This window comes from Pteropus vampyrus, unplaced genomic scaffold, assembly GCF_000151845.1.
Source record: "Pteropus vampyrus isolate Shadow unplaced genomic scaffold, Pvam_2.0 Scaffold14, whole genome shotgun sequence".
NCBI lineage: Eukaryota > Metazoa > Chordata > Mammalia > Chiroptera > Pteropodidae > Pteropus > Pteropus vampyrus.
This window is the reverse complement of record NW_011888795.1, coordinates 559543-578045: the sequence shown is the minus strand read 5'-3', so window position 1 is coordinate 578045 and position 18503 is coordinate 559543. Positions and strand designations below refer to the sequence as shown.

Below are 18503 nucleotides of genomic sequence, written 5' to 3'. Positions count from 1 at the left end.
CTCAGATGTATTGGGAGTGTGGTGGCATGGGAGAATAGTTCAAGAAGGTCTTGAAGTCTGAGATAATTGTTGGGAGAAGAGACTTATTCCTTTCGGACTTGACACTGGACTTGCCAGAGAATCAGATTGAACTAGAAGGACGTTTTAGGATGTAATAGCCACCCCAAACTATGTGACTTTATAATTCCAGTTTTAGGGCCTACACGACAAAACCAGTAGCAAAACTGAAAACAGGAAAAAAAAATCACCTTGTAATTCTACCATTCTAACACATTAATTGTTTTCATTTTTTCTGTTCACTTTCAGTTCTTGATTTTATGCCATCATTTCATGTAACTTTAAATACAGCATAGTTAAAATGATGCATTTTAATTTTTTTTAACTGAACATTATATTGTGAACACTTTTGTCTTAGGGCTATTTTGGTTGCAAGGAACATTCATTTAGTAAAAAATGAATGTTTTAGAAAAAAGTTGTGTGTGTGTGCCCAATTTTACGGAAATCCAAGGACAGGAACCCAAGATAGCAAAATTCTACAGGAATTGGAGCTAGGACACGGAAAGCCAGCAGCTACTGAAGCTGCTCTGTTAGGGGCCTTCAGTGGGGTCTCTGCTTATCTTTGCATTTCTGTGCTGTACTCTCTTAACTTTAGTTGTGCCTTGCCAATAATAGCCCTCTCAAACTATGTGACTTTATAATTCCAGAGTTTTCAATCATCCTCTCCCTAGGTCTCTTAAAGTCAAATCCTGATTTGATCGTCCTAATTCATCTTTCCCATCCAGTTAGACCGCAAAAATCAGAGGTTTCTGTTCAGACTGTGGATTGGTTGTCCCTAGCTCAGGTGGACACACCTCGATCTAGTCGGGTGTGTCTAGGGAGTTGGTGCTTCTGATTCTAGCTCTGCAGACAGCAAGGCCATATGCAGGAACCCTCTCTCCCTCCCTCCAGCACTGTGAGTGTGGGTGGGTAGACACCAGCTCCCATGAGGTTATGTAGTCTTCATAACTCTGAATTTTAATGAATGCCCAACATTACGTCAACTAGCTGTTACATAACTTATGATCCCATCCCTCTGCTGTTTTAATTTAGCTCCTTTCAGTTTGGGAGCTACCAGTAAAACTATGATGAACATTTTTATTCATACATTTTCCCCTTCATCTGGATTATATAAATTAATCTTTAAATTACATAGCAACTGCATTCTCTGAGTATCTTTAGGATATAAAACATAACCCTGCTTTTTTCGTTTGTTTGTTTAAAAAGCGTCTGTATTTGCTAGTGATTTATATGTAGGTAGTTATAGGCAAAATAATAGGAGGCGATATTTGGGATTTGCTTCCAAGCACTTTAGGAAAAAGATTGGAGGTGGTGGGTGATAGGTGAAGCAAGGTTGATGAACTGTTAATGACTGTTGGAGCTGATGATGGGTACAGGGAGGTTTAATACATACTATTGTCTTTATTTTGCTGTTTACTTCCCACTCGCCTTCTCTTCCTCTCCCTTCTGGATTTTTTGTTCTTTTTCCTCATATTTCTTCTGGATACTTGCTGTCCCCATGCTGCCACCTGGATTCCCCAAAGGTTTTCTCAGGGTCAGTCACCCCTGTTACCTGCTTCATAGTTTCCTTTTCCTTTATCAAAAACTTCAAGGCCATCCACCTATCCACCCACTCAGTAATTTATTCACATAAAAAATTTAAGCCTATGTATTGGGCAAGGCAGTAGAAAAGGTGCAAAATATAGTCACTTTCATTGCTTTAGATGTTACCAGACAGCTGTTAAGAGGAATACAAGCACAACTTGTTTTGTACCCTAAGATAAGAAATAGATAGGCAGCTTATCATTCTTGGGAAGAACTGTATTTTAGAAGAGAAGCCAAGTGCCCCCTGGCGGGTGGGAAGTGTGATAAAACACACTTCAATACCTCCCTCCTCCATACTGCCTTTTTGCCCAGTGGTATTCAGCCTTTAGGAATTTCGAACTGAAAGTTACATTTTGAGGTCATATTTATTTAGTAAAATGAAAATTGTACATATTAAGATCCTTGGAATTTTCGTAACCTTTAATATAAAGCAGAGTCTCAAGTGCTCAAGGAAATTATATTCATGTCAAAAAAGCAAAAATCTTAACAAATGGCTTAATTTTCTATTCATTTCCCGAAATATCAGTAGATTATAAGTGTTATGTGAGCTAAATGAAATTGCAGGGTGAATAATTCTAGAGTCTCTTTCATTTTGAAAGTCACAGTGTAAAAAATAAATAAATAACTCAAGGTGGATCTTGACGCCCCTGAAGCTGGAACTTATATAGGGGTTCCTGTGTCTTATAGGGTTGAGATTTTCTCGGAGCACCCACGGCTCCCTCCCTCTACATCCCTCTACCTTTGCATTTTTCAGCTTGGATTATAATTTCATCTTTACTTGTCAGTGTCCCTTACCAGTCTTTGAAATTCTGTGGGAGGACAGAGATTTTGTATTTTTCAATGTCTGGAATGCAGTTGGGCCTCAGTAAATATCAGTCGAATAAAAGATTTTTTAAAAATGATTTTCTTTGAAAAATCCCCATTACTTCTCCCTGGTAGATTCTTTACTTCCTTGCACAGACCCCAAGATGGTCCCATTCTTCAGCTTGACTCTGAAGACCTCCTGATGAGAAAATAAATGCTTCAAGGAAACTGCCTGTCAGAGACTCTAAAACCCTAAATGATTCCCCCTAAAGGAATGCCTACTGCAGAAAGGGCCACCTGGATTTAGCTCATTCAAAATATACCTTTGTCATCAGTTTTCTCTTTCCAGAAACAAGGTTGTTACTTTTAAACTTAAACCTGTTCAGTGCTTAGGTTTTTTTTTTTTAATAACCATTTAATCATTTCCAAATGTAAGGTTATAATTAAAAACCCACAATAATTGATCCACTTCAGAATTTACCATGATCACAGCAGATCAGCAACAAGTTTATTATTAAGCTCGCAAAGTAACAAGATAGTGAATGGCTAAGTTTTTGAGCCAACTTTCCTTAAGTTCCTCTCCACTGGCTTCTGCTGCCAAATTTCCCTTCTGGTATTTGCAATGATTTGCCATGGTGTGTTGGTTTGTCTTTATGAGGGGTTGGCAGGGTGGGGGAAGCAAAGCAAAAGAAAGAATATGGGGTGAATGCAGCCTCCCTTTAGAAACTCGTTACAGAAACTCGGGGCAGTTTGCCTGATCTGTGACAGTCATTTTCTCGATGTCAATGTTATTAGAGGTCAGGATATCTTTTAAATAGGTCACTGTTTCCTGAGGAAGGTAAGGGTTTCTTCCCAAGATCCAAACGTGATCTACGTGAAACAGCCAGAGGATTGTGGTACAGGAGTACACGAGGGCGTAGTTCTTGTAGTCGGTGGCCAGGACCCAGTATGGAGCTGAAGGCATCACTGAGAACCAGAGGAGGGCAGTGTTAGGAGGGATCAGAGCAAGAGAAACCATCATCTCCAGTACCTGGAAGCCAGGCTCTGCGGTCTTGGTTCTTCTAGATCAGCAGTTCTTAATTCTGGCTTTATGTGGGAATCATATAGGGGCTTTGAAAAATACTAGCCCCGACCTGCCCCTCCCTGGATTCTGATACGGAGGTGGTTGGTACTTTTAAAAGCTCCCCAGTGATTCGAATGTGCAGCCAGAGTTCAAAGCTAACATTCTGGATCCTCCCTGTGAGGACCTGGTATTGAGTTGGTCTCTGGAAGCCCATAGTAACTGGAGGTTTGGCTGGAGCCTCTAGACTGTCAGGCTGCACTTAGCACTAGTGCATATGGAAGCACCATTTAGCTAAGTGCAGTCAAGAATGTAAGGTCAGGGGTCTAATGCTTTCTGAGTCTGCACTACCCAGCTTCTTCTCAAACTTGATCAAGAAAGGAGGCAGTGGCTGGCTAGCTTTGGTTCGTTTGTTTTTCTTCCTGCCTTCCCTTCAAAATCCTTCCATTCCTAAGAATACGGTAAATGAAGCAGTAACAGGTTGTAAGCTCTTCCTTACAAAGGGCCTATGGAGATCCATTGGCTGATATCTGCATAACATCAAAAGCCCAAGATTAAAGGGGTCCTTAAGAGAAGAGAGAGAGGATTTACCCTCGCTACCTGAATCCAGAAACTTCCTGTGTGAATTTGAACTCTACAGCCAAGCTCCAAGCCAAGGAAAACTCATAGCACAGCTGGTTAAGGTTAAGTGGAAGACAGACCCACATGGAAGAAAGCTGTGTGCCGACCCCATAAGAACAAAAGGCTTGGACACATATGCAGTCCTGGGTGATTTGCTTTCCTGGGTTTTAAGCATCCCACCCCCTCTACTCAAAAATAATCCCACAGTTTGCCAAGTCAAACCAGAGCTCAGTGCTTGTGAGGGACCATGCCTGCTGGACAAAGGCAGTGTGTGAGTGGTTCGAGTTTGGCTGGGAGTCAAGGACTGAGCTGGGTTTCAGGACCACACAAGAGAACTGGTCCAGATGACCACCCAGCAAGGTGCCTCCTACCTCTCACTTCCCACCTGTTCATAAATATGAAAACAGAATAACGCTCGGAGGACATCTGGACGGAAGCCTGGACAAGGCTGCAGGGCCTAGACTGAGTATTGTTCTGACTTACTTTTCTAGCACTGTTGGTGCCACCTGCTCGAATCACTCATGAGAGCATATATTCATCAAATATCTGCTACCGTTGAACTTCAACTGCTTTGTGTGTTTTTTGCTGGACTGAGAGTTCGTCAGCTCTGAGTAATCTGGGGAAAACACATCTTCTACCTCCTCTAGCAGCAGCAACAGCAGCAGCAGCATCGTGTCCCACTTGCATACAGTCAGGCAGACACATTCTGTCTTCCTCCCACAGGGTCTAGCGCTCAAGCATAAATTTGCTCAGATATTTCCTCTTAGTAAAGAAAACTTCCATGTCTTTATCAGAAAACTTTAACAGTCTCCTATTGCTTAGGGAAGGACCTTTAAACTCTCTAACACAGCATCGGAGGCCCTTCCCAGTCTTGTCTCCCGCTCCGTGGACGCTCCTATGTTCTAGGGTTTTTCTCCAGGCCTTTTCTCACCCCATTTGCTCCACTTGGAATATCCTTTCCCATAACTTCCCATACACCTGCAAAACCCAATGCAAATATCTGATCCCTTCAACCACAGTAAATCTCTTCCTCCTCTGTTTCCCCAGCCAACTGCTCTGGCCGGTCCTTTAACTCCTGTCTCAGGCTTCCTAAGAAGGTCGTACACATAATATTTGACCTTCACTGCCAACCCCATCCCCCAATTGAGAGTTTGGAGACTTAGGTTTTAGTCCCATCTCTACCTCTAATTAGTCCAGTGACCCAGTTTTTCTGCCCTTCTGCTTTCTTATTTGTAGAAATAACAAGAAAAACTGACCTGTAAAAATCCCTTTACAGCTCACAGAGCATGTATTATCTAGTTTATCTTCACAACACTGGGTGTAGATGCGAAGTTAGTTTGCCCATAGTCATATATGTGGGAGGAACTGTTTTCTTCTCCCAGTATTCCTATCTTGGTCTATAAAATAAGAACTTCCTCTTTGCCCCACTCTGGGGCCTGGATCAGAGGAGGAATGGAGGAGGAGGGTAGTGATTCCTCTTGCAGCTAGTGATTTTAATATCTGCCCCGCAGATGGGGAGAGATGCTCCCAAGTACTTTTGGCATTAGAAAGCCTCACAGTTTTGAGCTGAATTCTCCAGTGTGTCTATCGCTGGTAAAACTAATATATGGTGCTTTCTCTGGTGCCTGTGTCCATTCCTTGCTTAGCCCAGAACTCAGAGGGCAAATGCCTGTGATTAAATCTCTCAAGGACCCCAACAATGTGGCTGGAAAGTGGCAGACAGGACAATGACTCAAATTTACCTTCGCTCTTGCTGTCTCTTGCCTCCAAGGTTTTGTACATATTAGTTGTCCTGCTAATAACTACTAGTTTTTCAAGCCTCAGTTTCCTCTGGAAAACAAGACTAGATTGGGTCTCCTACTGCTCAAGCACTGTGTGCTCCAATCTGTGCTTCCTCTATTGAAATGTTCACTGTAGTTTTAGAGTAAATTGCCTGGGTGCTTGTCAGTATCCTCACTGGGATGCAACCTCCTTAGGGACAAGAGCTAGCTCTGTCTTCCTCATCATGGCATCTCCAGCATCTAGGCCAGTGCCTGGCATGTGGTAGGTGCTCAACAAATAACTATGCATTGAATCATTATAGATGACACTCTGATATGACATAAGTGCTCCAACCCAGAGCTCTAGCCTTTAGTTTGCCTATCTCCTGTCCCTGAAACCTTTTGAAAGTGGATACTTACACCAGAAAAACTTCACTCCCAGCTTGGCAGCCTCTGTGAGGTTGGCTTGGGAGGCTTCACCTTCAATTTGATTCACGGTTCCATCGGATCTGCAGTGAGTTAAAAATCAAACAAACAACAAAAAAAACTAAACTCATTGAAAGCCAAAAATCAATAAATGGCAAGATTTGCGGCACTGAGAACCATGGTGGCCGACATTGTGATTTCTGGTTAGAGAGGCTCTGGAAGGCAAGCTAGACTCTCGTGCCACTCCTTCCCCTTTTTTTGTGACTGTCTCTGAGATCAGGCTGAGGAAGATGACCTTGGGTGGATGAGAAGCAGGAATTGCGATTGGGTAATATGTTAGGTCTTGCACTTAGACTGTTTGCAATAGCCTGCAAGACCATTCCCTGCTCCCAGGCTCTGGAGAAAGAGGGAGTAAAAGAGAAGGAAAAAACAATCAAAACAACCCAATACACTGAGAATTCACTTCTTAAAAGTGAATCACTTATTAAAAATGAGAAGAGGCCAAAGGAAAAAACAAAGACTGACTTGATTACTGAAAATACTACAAAACATGGAGTCTGGAGATCTGCAAGCTTTTTCCCCTTTTGGGGCCTCAGTGATCTCGTGTGACATCATCTGTCTCATAAAAGGGTTTGCCCACCTGAACTGAGACCCCTTCCATTTCTGCAAGCTTCTGATTGAGTATGAGAGATTTCAACGTAATTCAGGTAAAAGCAGGCAGTGAGCATTTACCTTATTTCGTGATTCTCAGGTGTATCCAGGTCTCAGAGACATTAAATGTGAAGAAATGTGCATCATACAATTAATGCCACTTAATATTTATGTCATTTCTTTCTTAGTGACATGTAAAATGGTGGTGTGTCTTAAAAGTGATGGTCTTAGGTAAATGAAATACTTCCACTCTTCTGAAGGGAACTGGCCCCATTTCTGGATAAACTCTCCATGACCCCATGGACCCAGGAGAGAGAGGAATGGCCTGGAGATGGAGGCCGTGCAGGAAGGGTGCTCAGACATTAGGGCACTCTCTTTAGGAAGTCAGGAGAGGATCCGCTTGTTCACTAGTCCTCAAGGGGGCAGACAAACTAAAACTAGAGCAATAGTATATGTCAGAAAGTCAGTAGGCTATGGTTAGTGGTGATGGATGTCCTAGAAACCAGACAATAAGCACCAGATAAGCGAGGGTGGTAAATGTACTCTGATGGTCTGCATGCATTGTCTGTTTATCATCGAGTAGGGCCAGAGACTGTGCCCTGCTCTCTCACCTGGAACTCAGCCAGCCTGGGAAGATGGCCCCATTTCTATCTGCATGCAGTTGCTTAGCAACAAACCAGTCCCTTCCCAGCAGGCTTTCCCCCTTTTTAATATCATTTGCGTTGTGCTCCAGAACAGCTTTTAAAACACTAGCCTCTGATCATTAACTCACAACTTGTTCATGGGAAAATGCATGAGTATTTTCAAGGGTAGCAGCAAATTAACAGTAACAGTGATATCTATTAAATGGTTACTATACACCAAATGCTTTACATGTGTTGCCTCACTAATGCTCACAGAGCCTTCTGGGGGAGACGCTATGCTTATTGCCATTTTACTGAGGAGGAAAGGGAGGCTGAGAGGATTATTACAATTAACCTAAGATCGTGTTGTTAGTAAGTGGCAGAACCAGGGTTTGAGACTCAGCAGCTAAACTCCAAAGCCTAAGCCCTTCAGTTCCCGACCCTGTGCCAGCTACTTTGTCCTCAAATTCTTTGACACTGGCTAAGTGTGTTCCGCTCAGACTCTCTGCAGTATTCCTAGAAGGAGAAATGAGACCATTTTCCTGAACTAGCAAATCTTTTTCCATGTTCCCTTTTACCTTAACCAGATGTGACCCTAGGGGCAAAGTGACCTAACAGTCAGGATCCTGGCCAACTCCAAAAGAGAGGTAGCGGGGATCACATAGGTTTGGGGGTCTGTGTCATTGACTTTTGACCTTAGAATGGAACAAAATATTTGAATGAAGTTATTGCCATTTGGGGGCCTACAGAATTCCTGTCAGATTTTCTGGGTGTCTACATCTCAATTCCTGGGCTCTGAAAAAGCTGGATTTTTTTTTAGAGGCTCTCAATAGCCTTACTTTGTTTCTTAGGTTTATACAGGGTCGGGAAGTCAACCCACTGTGTTTTGCTCACAGGAAGCTTAGAGGATAATAAGATGGTCTCAGAAAGCCCCTCTGAGCCTAAGTAACTTCCAGGCTAGCTTATAGTTTTCTTCTTGGAGTTGAACATAATTCTCAGATCCTGTAGGGAACAGGAAGGACAACCCCTCTTCTCAACCTTCCTTTCATCTGTCTTCAGTTTGCTTCCCCATTTCACTTTTCCTTGGATTGGAATCTCAGCTTTGTCACTTATAAGCTGTGTGACCTTTGGGAAAATTATTTCTCTGTACCTGTTTCCTCATCTATAAAAATGGGGTTAATAATAGTACTACTTCAGGGTTGTTATGGGAGTAAATGAATACACACACACACACACACACACACGTATACACATATACACACAGAATAGTGCCCTGCACATAGGAAATGCTTAATAACTATAAGTTACTGTTGTTTATTGTTGTCCTTACCTTTGTTGATGGAAGGTGGGTAAGTTTTTCTGAGGCTTTTTTAAGTTTGTGCTTTTCAAAATGTGAATTTGAGGATCAAATATCAATCTGTGAGAACCCTCAGCCATAGAAAAGTATACTTCTATAGAATATCCTGTTCGCATAACTTAGACTGTGATTACATATGTATTTGATCCTTGTTTAATAAGAAAAGGAGTTTTCTAATAGTTAAAGCTGTCTGGAGATGAGATAAACTGTCATGGAAGGTGATGAGCTACCAGTTGCTGGAAGCTTCAAACATAGCTGGATGCCCTCCGTTAGTAGATCATATAGAAAGGTCTCCTCCCTTGGTTTAGACATCTGACAAGGTTGTCTCTGGTGTCCTTTGCTACCAGAATCTCTATTTTGCAGTGAGAGCAGGAACTCTGCAGTTTGGGTCACTGTTGAGTCCCTAGTGCCTCTCACAGGGTCCAAAACACAGTAGGTGGTCAGCAAGTGGTCATGGAAATGAGTGAGCAACCTCTAGTCCCCACTCTCCTGCCTGCCAAAAGCTTTCATCTCAGGACCTGTTATGAGCAGGCAGCCTAGGCCCAGAAATGATCGTGTCCTCCCTGAACTAGACTGCAAGGACACCCAGTCACCCCAGGACAGCTCTCTGCAGGATCAGCCCCAGGATGTGCAAAGCCTTTGAAATCACAGCCACTCACCTCAGCTCCTGGTTTAGCACTTTGATGTTTCCGTTTTCCATTAGTGAGTAGTTGGCTTGGATGCAGCTTCCCTTCTCAAAGCTTACTGGGATCTTCTCAATTTCATACCATTTTCCAAGGTACTGCAGAGACAACAACAAGAGCAAAACCCTGTGGCTCTCTGGGGACCTGCAAACTCTTCTCCATTGTTGTCTTTCAGAGAAGAGCCCTTTCCTGAGAAACCAGGCAAAATGGGCTGCATTGTTCCCAGTGCAACTGAGCAAGATATTGATTTAAATAAGAATAAGTGAATCGGATGTGTGGGCATTGGTTGAATGCCACATTCTATTCCTAAAGTGCTCTTTATTTAGATATGCTCTCAGTGTCCCCTTCAGCCAGAATCTGTGAGATATTCTAAACTCTGTCAAAGAAAGAGATTAGTTTAGGTGACGTAAGGTGCCATCTCAAACATTTTGATTCCACAAGGCATCTCTGAATTGTCTACAAAGTCAGATATGTTCACTGCGGGGAGCTGAGACTCCAGAGCTGGTTGAATTCTCCTCACATGACCCCATGCAGGGAGTTAGTCACAAAGGCTTTTGGCAAATGATCAGGACTTGGAATACCTGCATCATTCTTTCACAGTGGGCTTTCCTTCGGTTAGTAATTTTGGTGTACAGAGTCAGCTTTAAAGGAAGTGCACAACTGTGTGGGTGAGGACAGGCATCCTCCTGCTTCCATATCTTGCCTTGAATAGAAGCCACACCAATTTACAACCTTCGTGAAGGGCATTTTGGCAATAGCTAGCAAAACTAAAAATATATATACTCTTTGGCCCAGCAACTTCACTTCTGGGAATGTATCCACCTGGTAATAAGAAATGATGTATGTGTAAGGTTATTTGCTGCAGCGCTATTTATAATAATAAAAAACAGGAATAAGTCTCAGGGAGCATTATTAGCAGTGGACTGGGTAGATAAATGATGGCACATCCATACAGTGTAATGTTATACATTTTTTTTAAAAAAAGAGAGATGTGCAATTATCTCCAAGATATATTTAATGAAAAAAGTCAGGTGCAAATAATGTATATATTAGGCTACCTTTCATGTAAAAATTATCAGTTATTTAGAAAAAGTTATTAGTTTTCTATTGATGCTATAACAAATTAACACAAGCTTAAAACAACACAAGTTTACTTTCTTATAGTTCTGCAGGTCAGAAGCCTGACCCGGGTCTCACTGGGCTAAAATCAAGATATTGGCAGGGCTATGTTCCTTTCCAGAGACCCTAGAGGAGAATCTGTGTCTTGCTTTTCCCAGGTTCTTGAATATCAGTTTCTCTGCCTACATAAGGAGAATGCAATATTTAAAAAGAACCCTAGGAAGGACGAAGTATAACTATCTCTATTTGCAGATGACATGATTTTGTACATAGAAAACCTAAGAAATCCACACACACACGAAAACTATTAGAGATAACAAATGAATTCATCAAGGTTAAAGCATACATCAATAGACAGAAATCAAATATATTTCTACACTTACAATGAACATTCTGCAAGTGACATTAAGAAAATTCCATTTACAGTAACATCAAAGAATAAAATAGTTAAGAATAAATTTAACTAAAGAAAAGTAGAAGTTGTACTCTGAAAACTGCAGTTCTGAAAGAAATTAAAGAGAACCTAAGTAAATGGAAAGATATCTTAAGTTCATGAATTGGAAGACTTCGAATTGTTAAGATGGCTTTTAAAACTCCCAACTGGCTTCTTTGCAGAAATGACAAACTAGTCCTAAAATTCATATGGAAATGCAAAGGACTCAAAATTGCCAGAAGAACGAAGTTGAAGACTCACATGTTTGGATTTGAAAAACTTAACTACGAAGCTGTAGTAATCCAGATTATATAGTACTGGCAGAGGGATAAACATATAGATACTGGAATAGACGTGAAAGTCCAAAAGTAAACTCTTAAATTAAAAAAAAATTAATTGATTTTTGACAAGGATGCCAAGACCATTCAAAGAGAATATAATAGTCTTCTCAACAAATAGTTCTGGAACAACTGAATATCCACATACAGAAGAATAAGTTAGACCCCTATAACACACTATATATAAAATCTAACTTAAAATGGATAAAAGACTTAAATGTTAAGTCTTACTTCTATAAAATGTTTAGAAGTAAATATAGAAGTAAATCTTCATAATCTTGGATTAGGAAATGATTTTTTAAAGTAAGACATCAAAAGCACAAGCAACAAAAGGAAAAATAGATAAACTGGACTTTATTGATATTAAAAACTTCTGTGCTTCAAAATACACAAGACATCAATAAAGTTAAAAGACAGTCTGTGGAATGGGAGAAAATATTTACAAATCAGTATCTGATAGGGACTTGTATCTAAAATATATAAAGAATTCTAATATAGCAATAGTTAAAAGATAGATAACCTAATTTAAAAATGGGCAAAGGACTTGAATAGACATTTCTACAAAGAAGACATACAAATGACAAATAAGCATGTGAAAAGATGCTCAACATTATTAGCCATTTGGGTAATGCATACCAAAACAACAATGAGATACCACTGTACATCCACTAAAAATGGTTATATTCAGAAAAATGACAATAACAAGTATGGGCAAAGATATGGAGAAGTAAGAACTATACATTGCTGGTGGGAATACAAAATGGTGCAGATCTTTTGGGAAACAGTCTGACAGCTTATCAAAAGATTAAACATAAAGTTACCATATGACCTAGTAATTCTATTCCTAGGTATATATATACCCAGGAAAACTAAGAACACGTGTTCACCAAACACACACACACACAAACAAACAAGCAAACAAAAAAACCTTGGACACGAATGCTCATAGCAGCATTATTCCTAATAGTGAAAAAATGTAAACTATCTAAATGATGAACAGATAAACAAAATGTGGCATAATTTGTTGAGTAAAATATTATTCAGCCGTGAAAAGGAATGAAGTTCTGATACGTACTACAATATAGATGAACCTTGAACACATTATGCTGAGTAAAAGGAGTCACAAAAGACCACATATTGTATAACTCCATTTTTATGAAATGTCCAGAATAGGCAAATTTATAGAGACAAAAAGTAGATTATTGGCAGACAGGGTCGGGGGAAATAGGGAATAACTTTTAATGGGTACGGGATTTCTTTTGGGGATGATGAAAACGTTCTAAAATTGATTGTGGTGATGGTTTTATAATTGAATATACTAAAAACCATTGAAAGTGAAACTACTTTAAACAGGTAAATTGTATAGTATATGGACTATATCTCAATAAAACTTATTTTCAACATTCTGCTTTACTCCTCAAAGGACTTTTGTAAATACAGATCAACTATAATTTCCAAAGCATCTTGGGATTTTTACCAAAAAAGCTGAAATGCACCTCAAATTACTTAGATTTTTTTTTCTATAAAGCCACCTGTGGACCACCAGGGTTACCTGAATAAAGGGATCAGCCCTTAATAATTAATAGAGTAAGTCAATGTAGACTTCAGTGTACTGTATCTCCCCTTCCTACCTCCCCTGTTTGAGCTCTTTATTGACGGTGCTCCTTCCCCATCCCCCTCAGACTCTGAGCTCTCTTCCCTCACTCCTCTACCTAACCCTACCCCCAAGAGGTCCCAACACTCACCTAAGTGTGAGTGACTGATAACAAGGTTGATGTTACTATAACAAGTGCCACTGCCACTAAGAAGAGACTTTAACAGGGAGTGGCAATGGGCATCTCTAAGTCATGTCATCCAATAGCTGCCTCTTTCTGCTGCTCCACCCCCCTGGCCATACAGATATCCAGTAAGGCTGGGCCTAATCTGAAGAACAAAAGCCATAGATGGGGGAGCTAGTTATATTGATATCTCTTTAGTGCAGGTAACAAGAAAGCCCATTGGGGAGTTCTGTCCTCTCCTAGGCCGTTCGGGTAATCCTTGGGTGTCCTGCACTGCTAAGAAGCCTAGTTTTGAATACCCGTCTGCAATTACCAGCTGTGTGGCAATGCAGCTTACGAGCTTTCAGACATTCGGCTTCTTCATCTGTAGAATGGGGATAAGATTACTGCAGCAGCTGCTGTTGATGCCCTGTCTGTGTCCTCTCAGCTCACCTCTGGGTTTACCTCAGCCACGGTGGACGATTCCCATGCAGGCTGCCTCTGTGTCTCCTCTGCCAGATGGCTTTGCCCTGGGAGCTCCCACGTCTACTTGCATTCATTTGCAAGACAATCTGAGGCGCATTCCACACATTTCCTGAGAGGATCCCCAGCAGGATTGAACCCCATTGTTCATAGAGTAACCTGCTCCTGAAAGTACGCTTTATTGCTTTCCTGCCGTCTCGGTCTCACTTTCCCCACATGCTCACTGTGCTTCCTGAGATCATCTTCCAGAAACTCCCTGCTGCCAGTTTTGTCTTGTCTCCCTTGAGAGAACTGCGGATAAGGTATGTACCTACCCCCAGGCATGCTGTGGCCATCAAAGCAGAATGAGAAAACTGAGCCTTTGTAAGGTGCTTATTCTAACAGGAGACAATAAAACAAATGCGAAGTTAGCCTTTTACCACACCTTATTCACATCGAAATTCTTCTGCACAGGAGGGGTCGGGCACTTCCCAAGATGGAATGCTTGTCCCTTTGCCACACCGAAGAGGCCAGCCAGTGCGGAAAGCAGCAGCAGTGCAGTCACCATCTTGGTGGCTGGGTGGCTGGAGATGGAACCTGGAATTGGAGCAAACAAAACGGCTGGAGTCTTCTTATCAATCATTGGAGAAAGATTTCTGGGCTGGCCAGTCCCTCTGTGGGCAATCAATCCTCCGATTCAGCCATCTGAACCCCTCATCCTCCAGTGCCACCTGAATTGTCAGCACTGCTGGGAGGCCTTCCTCCAGGACCTTTGCACCTCCAGTGGAGCATGTTCTGCCTGGTATTGGGGTTTGTTGGATTTATTTTGTAACCACCCCCGCTCACCAAATTAGGCAGTTTTCAAAGGTGGACACTGTGTCTGTTTCTCCTTGGACTCACCCACAGAACCTCTCAGTGCCAGGCACAGTAGATACTTGAATGAACAGAAACAATGTGGCAGCAGGGGGACAGGCAAAGGGGGAAGAGATTGAAGCTGTCAAGTGAACCATTAGAGAGAAAAAAAGAAAACAAGCCATGCACAACATTTAGCGTCTTAGGTGATTCATAAGAGAAATGCCTCGCTGACCGCCCCTCCCCCCCCCCCCCCGCCCGCCCCATCTTGCTGGGCTGTTCGCCAACCCAGGAGTAGGCCTGGAAACCTTAACAGGGACCCCCGGAGCGCTGGGGACACCAGCGTCACCCTGACTGGGTTTGAATTTTGACTTTGCCACATACTAAGTATAACTGTGTCCAATTATGCTTTAGTTTCCTGGTCTATTAAGTGAGAATAATAATCATACCCTGCTCATGAAGTTTTTAGAGAATTAAATGAGATAATTGAGAGGGCATTTCGAGTAGTGTCTGACACAGAGAAAATGCTCAATTAATGCTAGTTACTGTTACTATGAAAAGCAGAAACAAATGATTATTTCCTGAATTTCTTTTTTTAAAAATTTGTTTTACATTCTGTTGGGGATATTTTTCATAGATGTGTAATTAACTAGAAAAGGACTATAACTGGCATAAAATTGTGCAACAAGCATTTTGGCCCAAAAGGTTCTTCGGGCAGTGGAAGCTGCTTTGAGGAGGGGCAGAGGGCAGGGGTGGGAGGCTACAGGGCTGCTGGCAGGGTATGGGTGTCTCGGTTGCTCCCTGCTTCTTTCACTGACTTGTTTTCAGTCTGTTCTCTTCCTTGTGACTCCTTACCTGTAGCTGCACAAGAGCTATTTCCAGCTCTTCGCTTCTCTCCCCGTGATGAGGAGGACTGAGTCAATGCAAGCAAAATGTTCTCAGATTTGAGCATTTAAAAGGATGTGTCATCGCAGGAATAATTATAACCACTTTATTATGAGTCTCTAAACCTTCAAATAACCTTTAATAATCAATAGCTTTTCTTCTGGAGGTTTCCTTGTCGGTTTCAAAAGAAAAATTGCATAATGAGTACAAGCTGCCAGCAGGGGTCAGGGGGGCCCCAGCTGAGCCCCTCTTTAGCAAGTATGCAGCGGGACCACCTTCCTTAGTCTCTGAAGCTCCGTTTCCCACCTGCCCCTACCACCACTTAAACAACACCTGTCTTTTAAACTTTCCAGGGATGATGGATTTGCAGAAACCCAGCCTAAACCCACAAAAATTTGCATCCATTTCCAAGAGGTTCTCAGAATCACTGGAGCTCTACTCTGCCCCCCCCCCCCCACCCCCGGAGGTGCCAAGCTCAGTGCCTAACCTCAAAGGATGCACACTCTACAGGGCCCCTCAAACCGTGCAGGACCTTAAAGGTCATTTATCCAACCCCTCCCCCACCCAGGTGTACAGATGGGGAAGCTGAGACCTAGAAGGGCAAAAGGTGGGACTCAGGCCCCATATCCAGCTCTCCATTCTGCCCCGAACCATGCTTCCTTCTGCACACCACCTTTGGTGGCTTTCAATAAACACCTACCCTCTGTTATCTGATGAGTCTCGTTTCACCATGTGACAGTTACACCAAAAGTTAGTTCTACATCTTATTCTGACAACTATCTTATTACAAAATGTTCTATTGTGGGCTGAAACACATTTTTTTCAGCTTTGTAGGAGGATTTCAGAGCAAGACTAATTCCCCTTAATTGCATCTCTTTTATAGATGCCTCTTTATTGTAGAAATGTTATTCCTATAGTTAAATCGTTTTGTGAGAGAAAGGGTTGATACCATCCAAAATTTTGTGTGTCCCTTCCATTCTAAATTACATTATTAACATGTACCTATGAACTTAGGTATATAGGACATATTTTTGTATATTTCTAATACTAATGGGAAGATTGACCTAATGAGGAGAGTTTAAATACTTTTAAAAATAAATACAATTTAGATATTATTTTGACTGAATAGTAAATAATTTAAAAATAATTCTATTAAAGTTACTTAGCACCTACCCTGGGCCAGTACCAACTCTGAGAATCACTGCTCACACTCACTGAACTTCCCCACCAAAAAGTCCAGGCATTAGTATTTTCCATGTGCCATGCACCAAATCTTCACAACATCCTATCTGAAAGAGTCCTACGCTGGCATTCTCTTCGTGCACAATGAAATTTATTTGCCCAGATTACTTCCTGGTGAGCTGTGAAGCCAGAACTTATGTCTAAGAGTCTGAAGTCAACTCCTACGTGTTAGCTGGGACCTAGTCGCTGACCTCAAGGAGCTGTAGAGCATTAACGACCAGATTTTTAGATTTCGCATGATAAAATACAATGCATTTCTACAAGGGGGTCTTGAAAACCCATTTAGCTATTGAATCTAACAAGAAAATGTATCTTCTGAAGAAAATATTTTTGTGCCATATTGTTAAGTTCATTTTCTAGTCACAATGAATTCCAGTTCACTTTTCAGTTAGTTTTATTATAATGCACAGTTGGATAACAACTCCCTGATAATTCATCTAATATAGTATTGGTGTGGAAAATGTTCTCATCATCTCATATAGTATAGATGTGGGTGCATAGTGCCCCACTCAAAGCAGAACACTTTAAGGCAAGTCAACATTGGGTTGGTACCCTAGCTCTGGCATTTGTTGGCAGTCTTATCTTTAGCCTTGCTTAGAATATCTGAACCTCAATTTCCTCATCTGAAAAACGGTACTAACAATATCTACCTTGAAAGGTTGTTTGAGGAAAAATGAGACTAACTCTGTGAAGCTACTGGCACAAGCCCTCAATCATGTTATTATTTTTAGCTGAAAAGAGGCAATTGAAAGTCAACACAATTTCTATTTTTAGGCATTATTTATCATAAATGAAAATCAAAACTATAGTACATACCTTTTTTTAGTCAAGACGTAGGCAGTTTCCACATGCAAAATCATCCGACTTCAGATGCCTTGTCTTTGGTGGTTGGCTTCTCCCAAGTTGTTTTATAAGCTTCATCAGGTCATTGATGTTCAATTTTATGCATGCCACACCCCTACAGTTCAGGAAGGCTGACCTAAAAGCTTAGCTCTGTATAAAACACAAAGATGGAATGTTTTGTCCATCTCCCTCCCCCAATTTCCTTCACAGCTGCTCCCTGAAGAAGAAACAAGGAGATATTGTTTGTGTGTGTGTGTGTGTGTGTGAGAGAGAGAGAGAGAGAGAGAGAGAGACAAAGTGCATTTCATTCAAAACATCTTTTTTTGCTATGTGGATTTTCTAATTTAATTTTCTTAGACTGCATTTTTAAGTTCCAGTAAGATGAGTTGCAACATGTTTTCAAACATCTGGTATTTATTTTTCATTTTTGTGTAAATGAAAAATCAACAATCCTATTTCCTGAAATGGAGCATGAATTCCAACCAATGTGGTCCCTGGCCTGGAATGTGGCTCAAACAACAGAGTGAAAGTTAGAAATTGGAGGTGGCTTTCTATGTGATCCTGGGCAAGCCACTCACCTCTCTGCGCCTCAGTCTCCCCACTGTAAAGTAGAGACTGTCATTTCCATCTCCACCAGAGCTGGGGGTATAGTGGAGATACCAGTTCTAAAACATTTGGGGCTAAAAGTTGAGAATGCCAAAGGTGTCTTCTGCAGTGTCTTCTGCAGCAACTCTCCTCTGTACCTTTGATGACCCTCCCAGTTACATATTCTAGGAAGCCTATTACTGCTTGGGGTGGGGGTTGGGGGTATAGATTTAAGTCCAGGGGTACTTCTGGTTGAGCATCACCTTTCTCTATGGAATAAACAGTTTTGACTCTCATGAATTGGATTCTATACCTTTGTGATAGGTGGGAGGTATTTTTAATGGCTATAGATAAGACAGTA

General features: G+C 41.5%; 1 protein-coding gene across 3 annotated transcripts; it reads right to left on the bottom strand.

Moving 5' to 3' along the window:
• Window positions 1-2921: 2921 nt before the first annotated feature.
• APOD (apolipoprotein D) lies at window positions 2922-17795 on the bottom strand. 3 transcript variants are annotated; one of them, XM_011381207.2, is made up of 5 exons: window positions 17531-17795; window positions 14181-14332; window positions 9603-9724; window positions 6307-6395; window positions 2922-3411 (listed from the first exon to the last, which is right to left on the bottom strand). In XM_011381207.2, exons 2-5 carry the CDS (start codon window positions 14301-14303, stop codon window positions 3176-3178), a joined length of 570 nt encoding a protein of 189 aa, XP_011379509.1. In that variant the 5' UTR covers window positions 14304-14332; window positions 17531-17795; the 3' UTR covers window positions 2922-3175. The 3 variants fall into 3 exon arrangements, with proteins under 3 accessions (XP_011379509.1, XP_023381416.1, XP_023381419.1); XM_023525648.1 differs by lacking the exon at window positions 17531-17795 and adding an exon at window positions 14582-15172; XM_023525651.1 differs by lacking the exon at window positions 17531-17795 and adding an exon at window positions 14467-14484.
• Window positions 17796-18503: the final 708 nt, after the last annotated feature.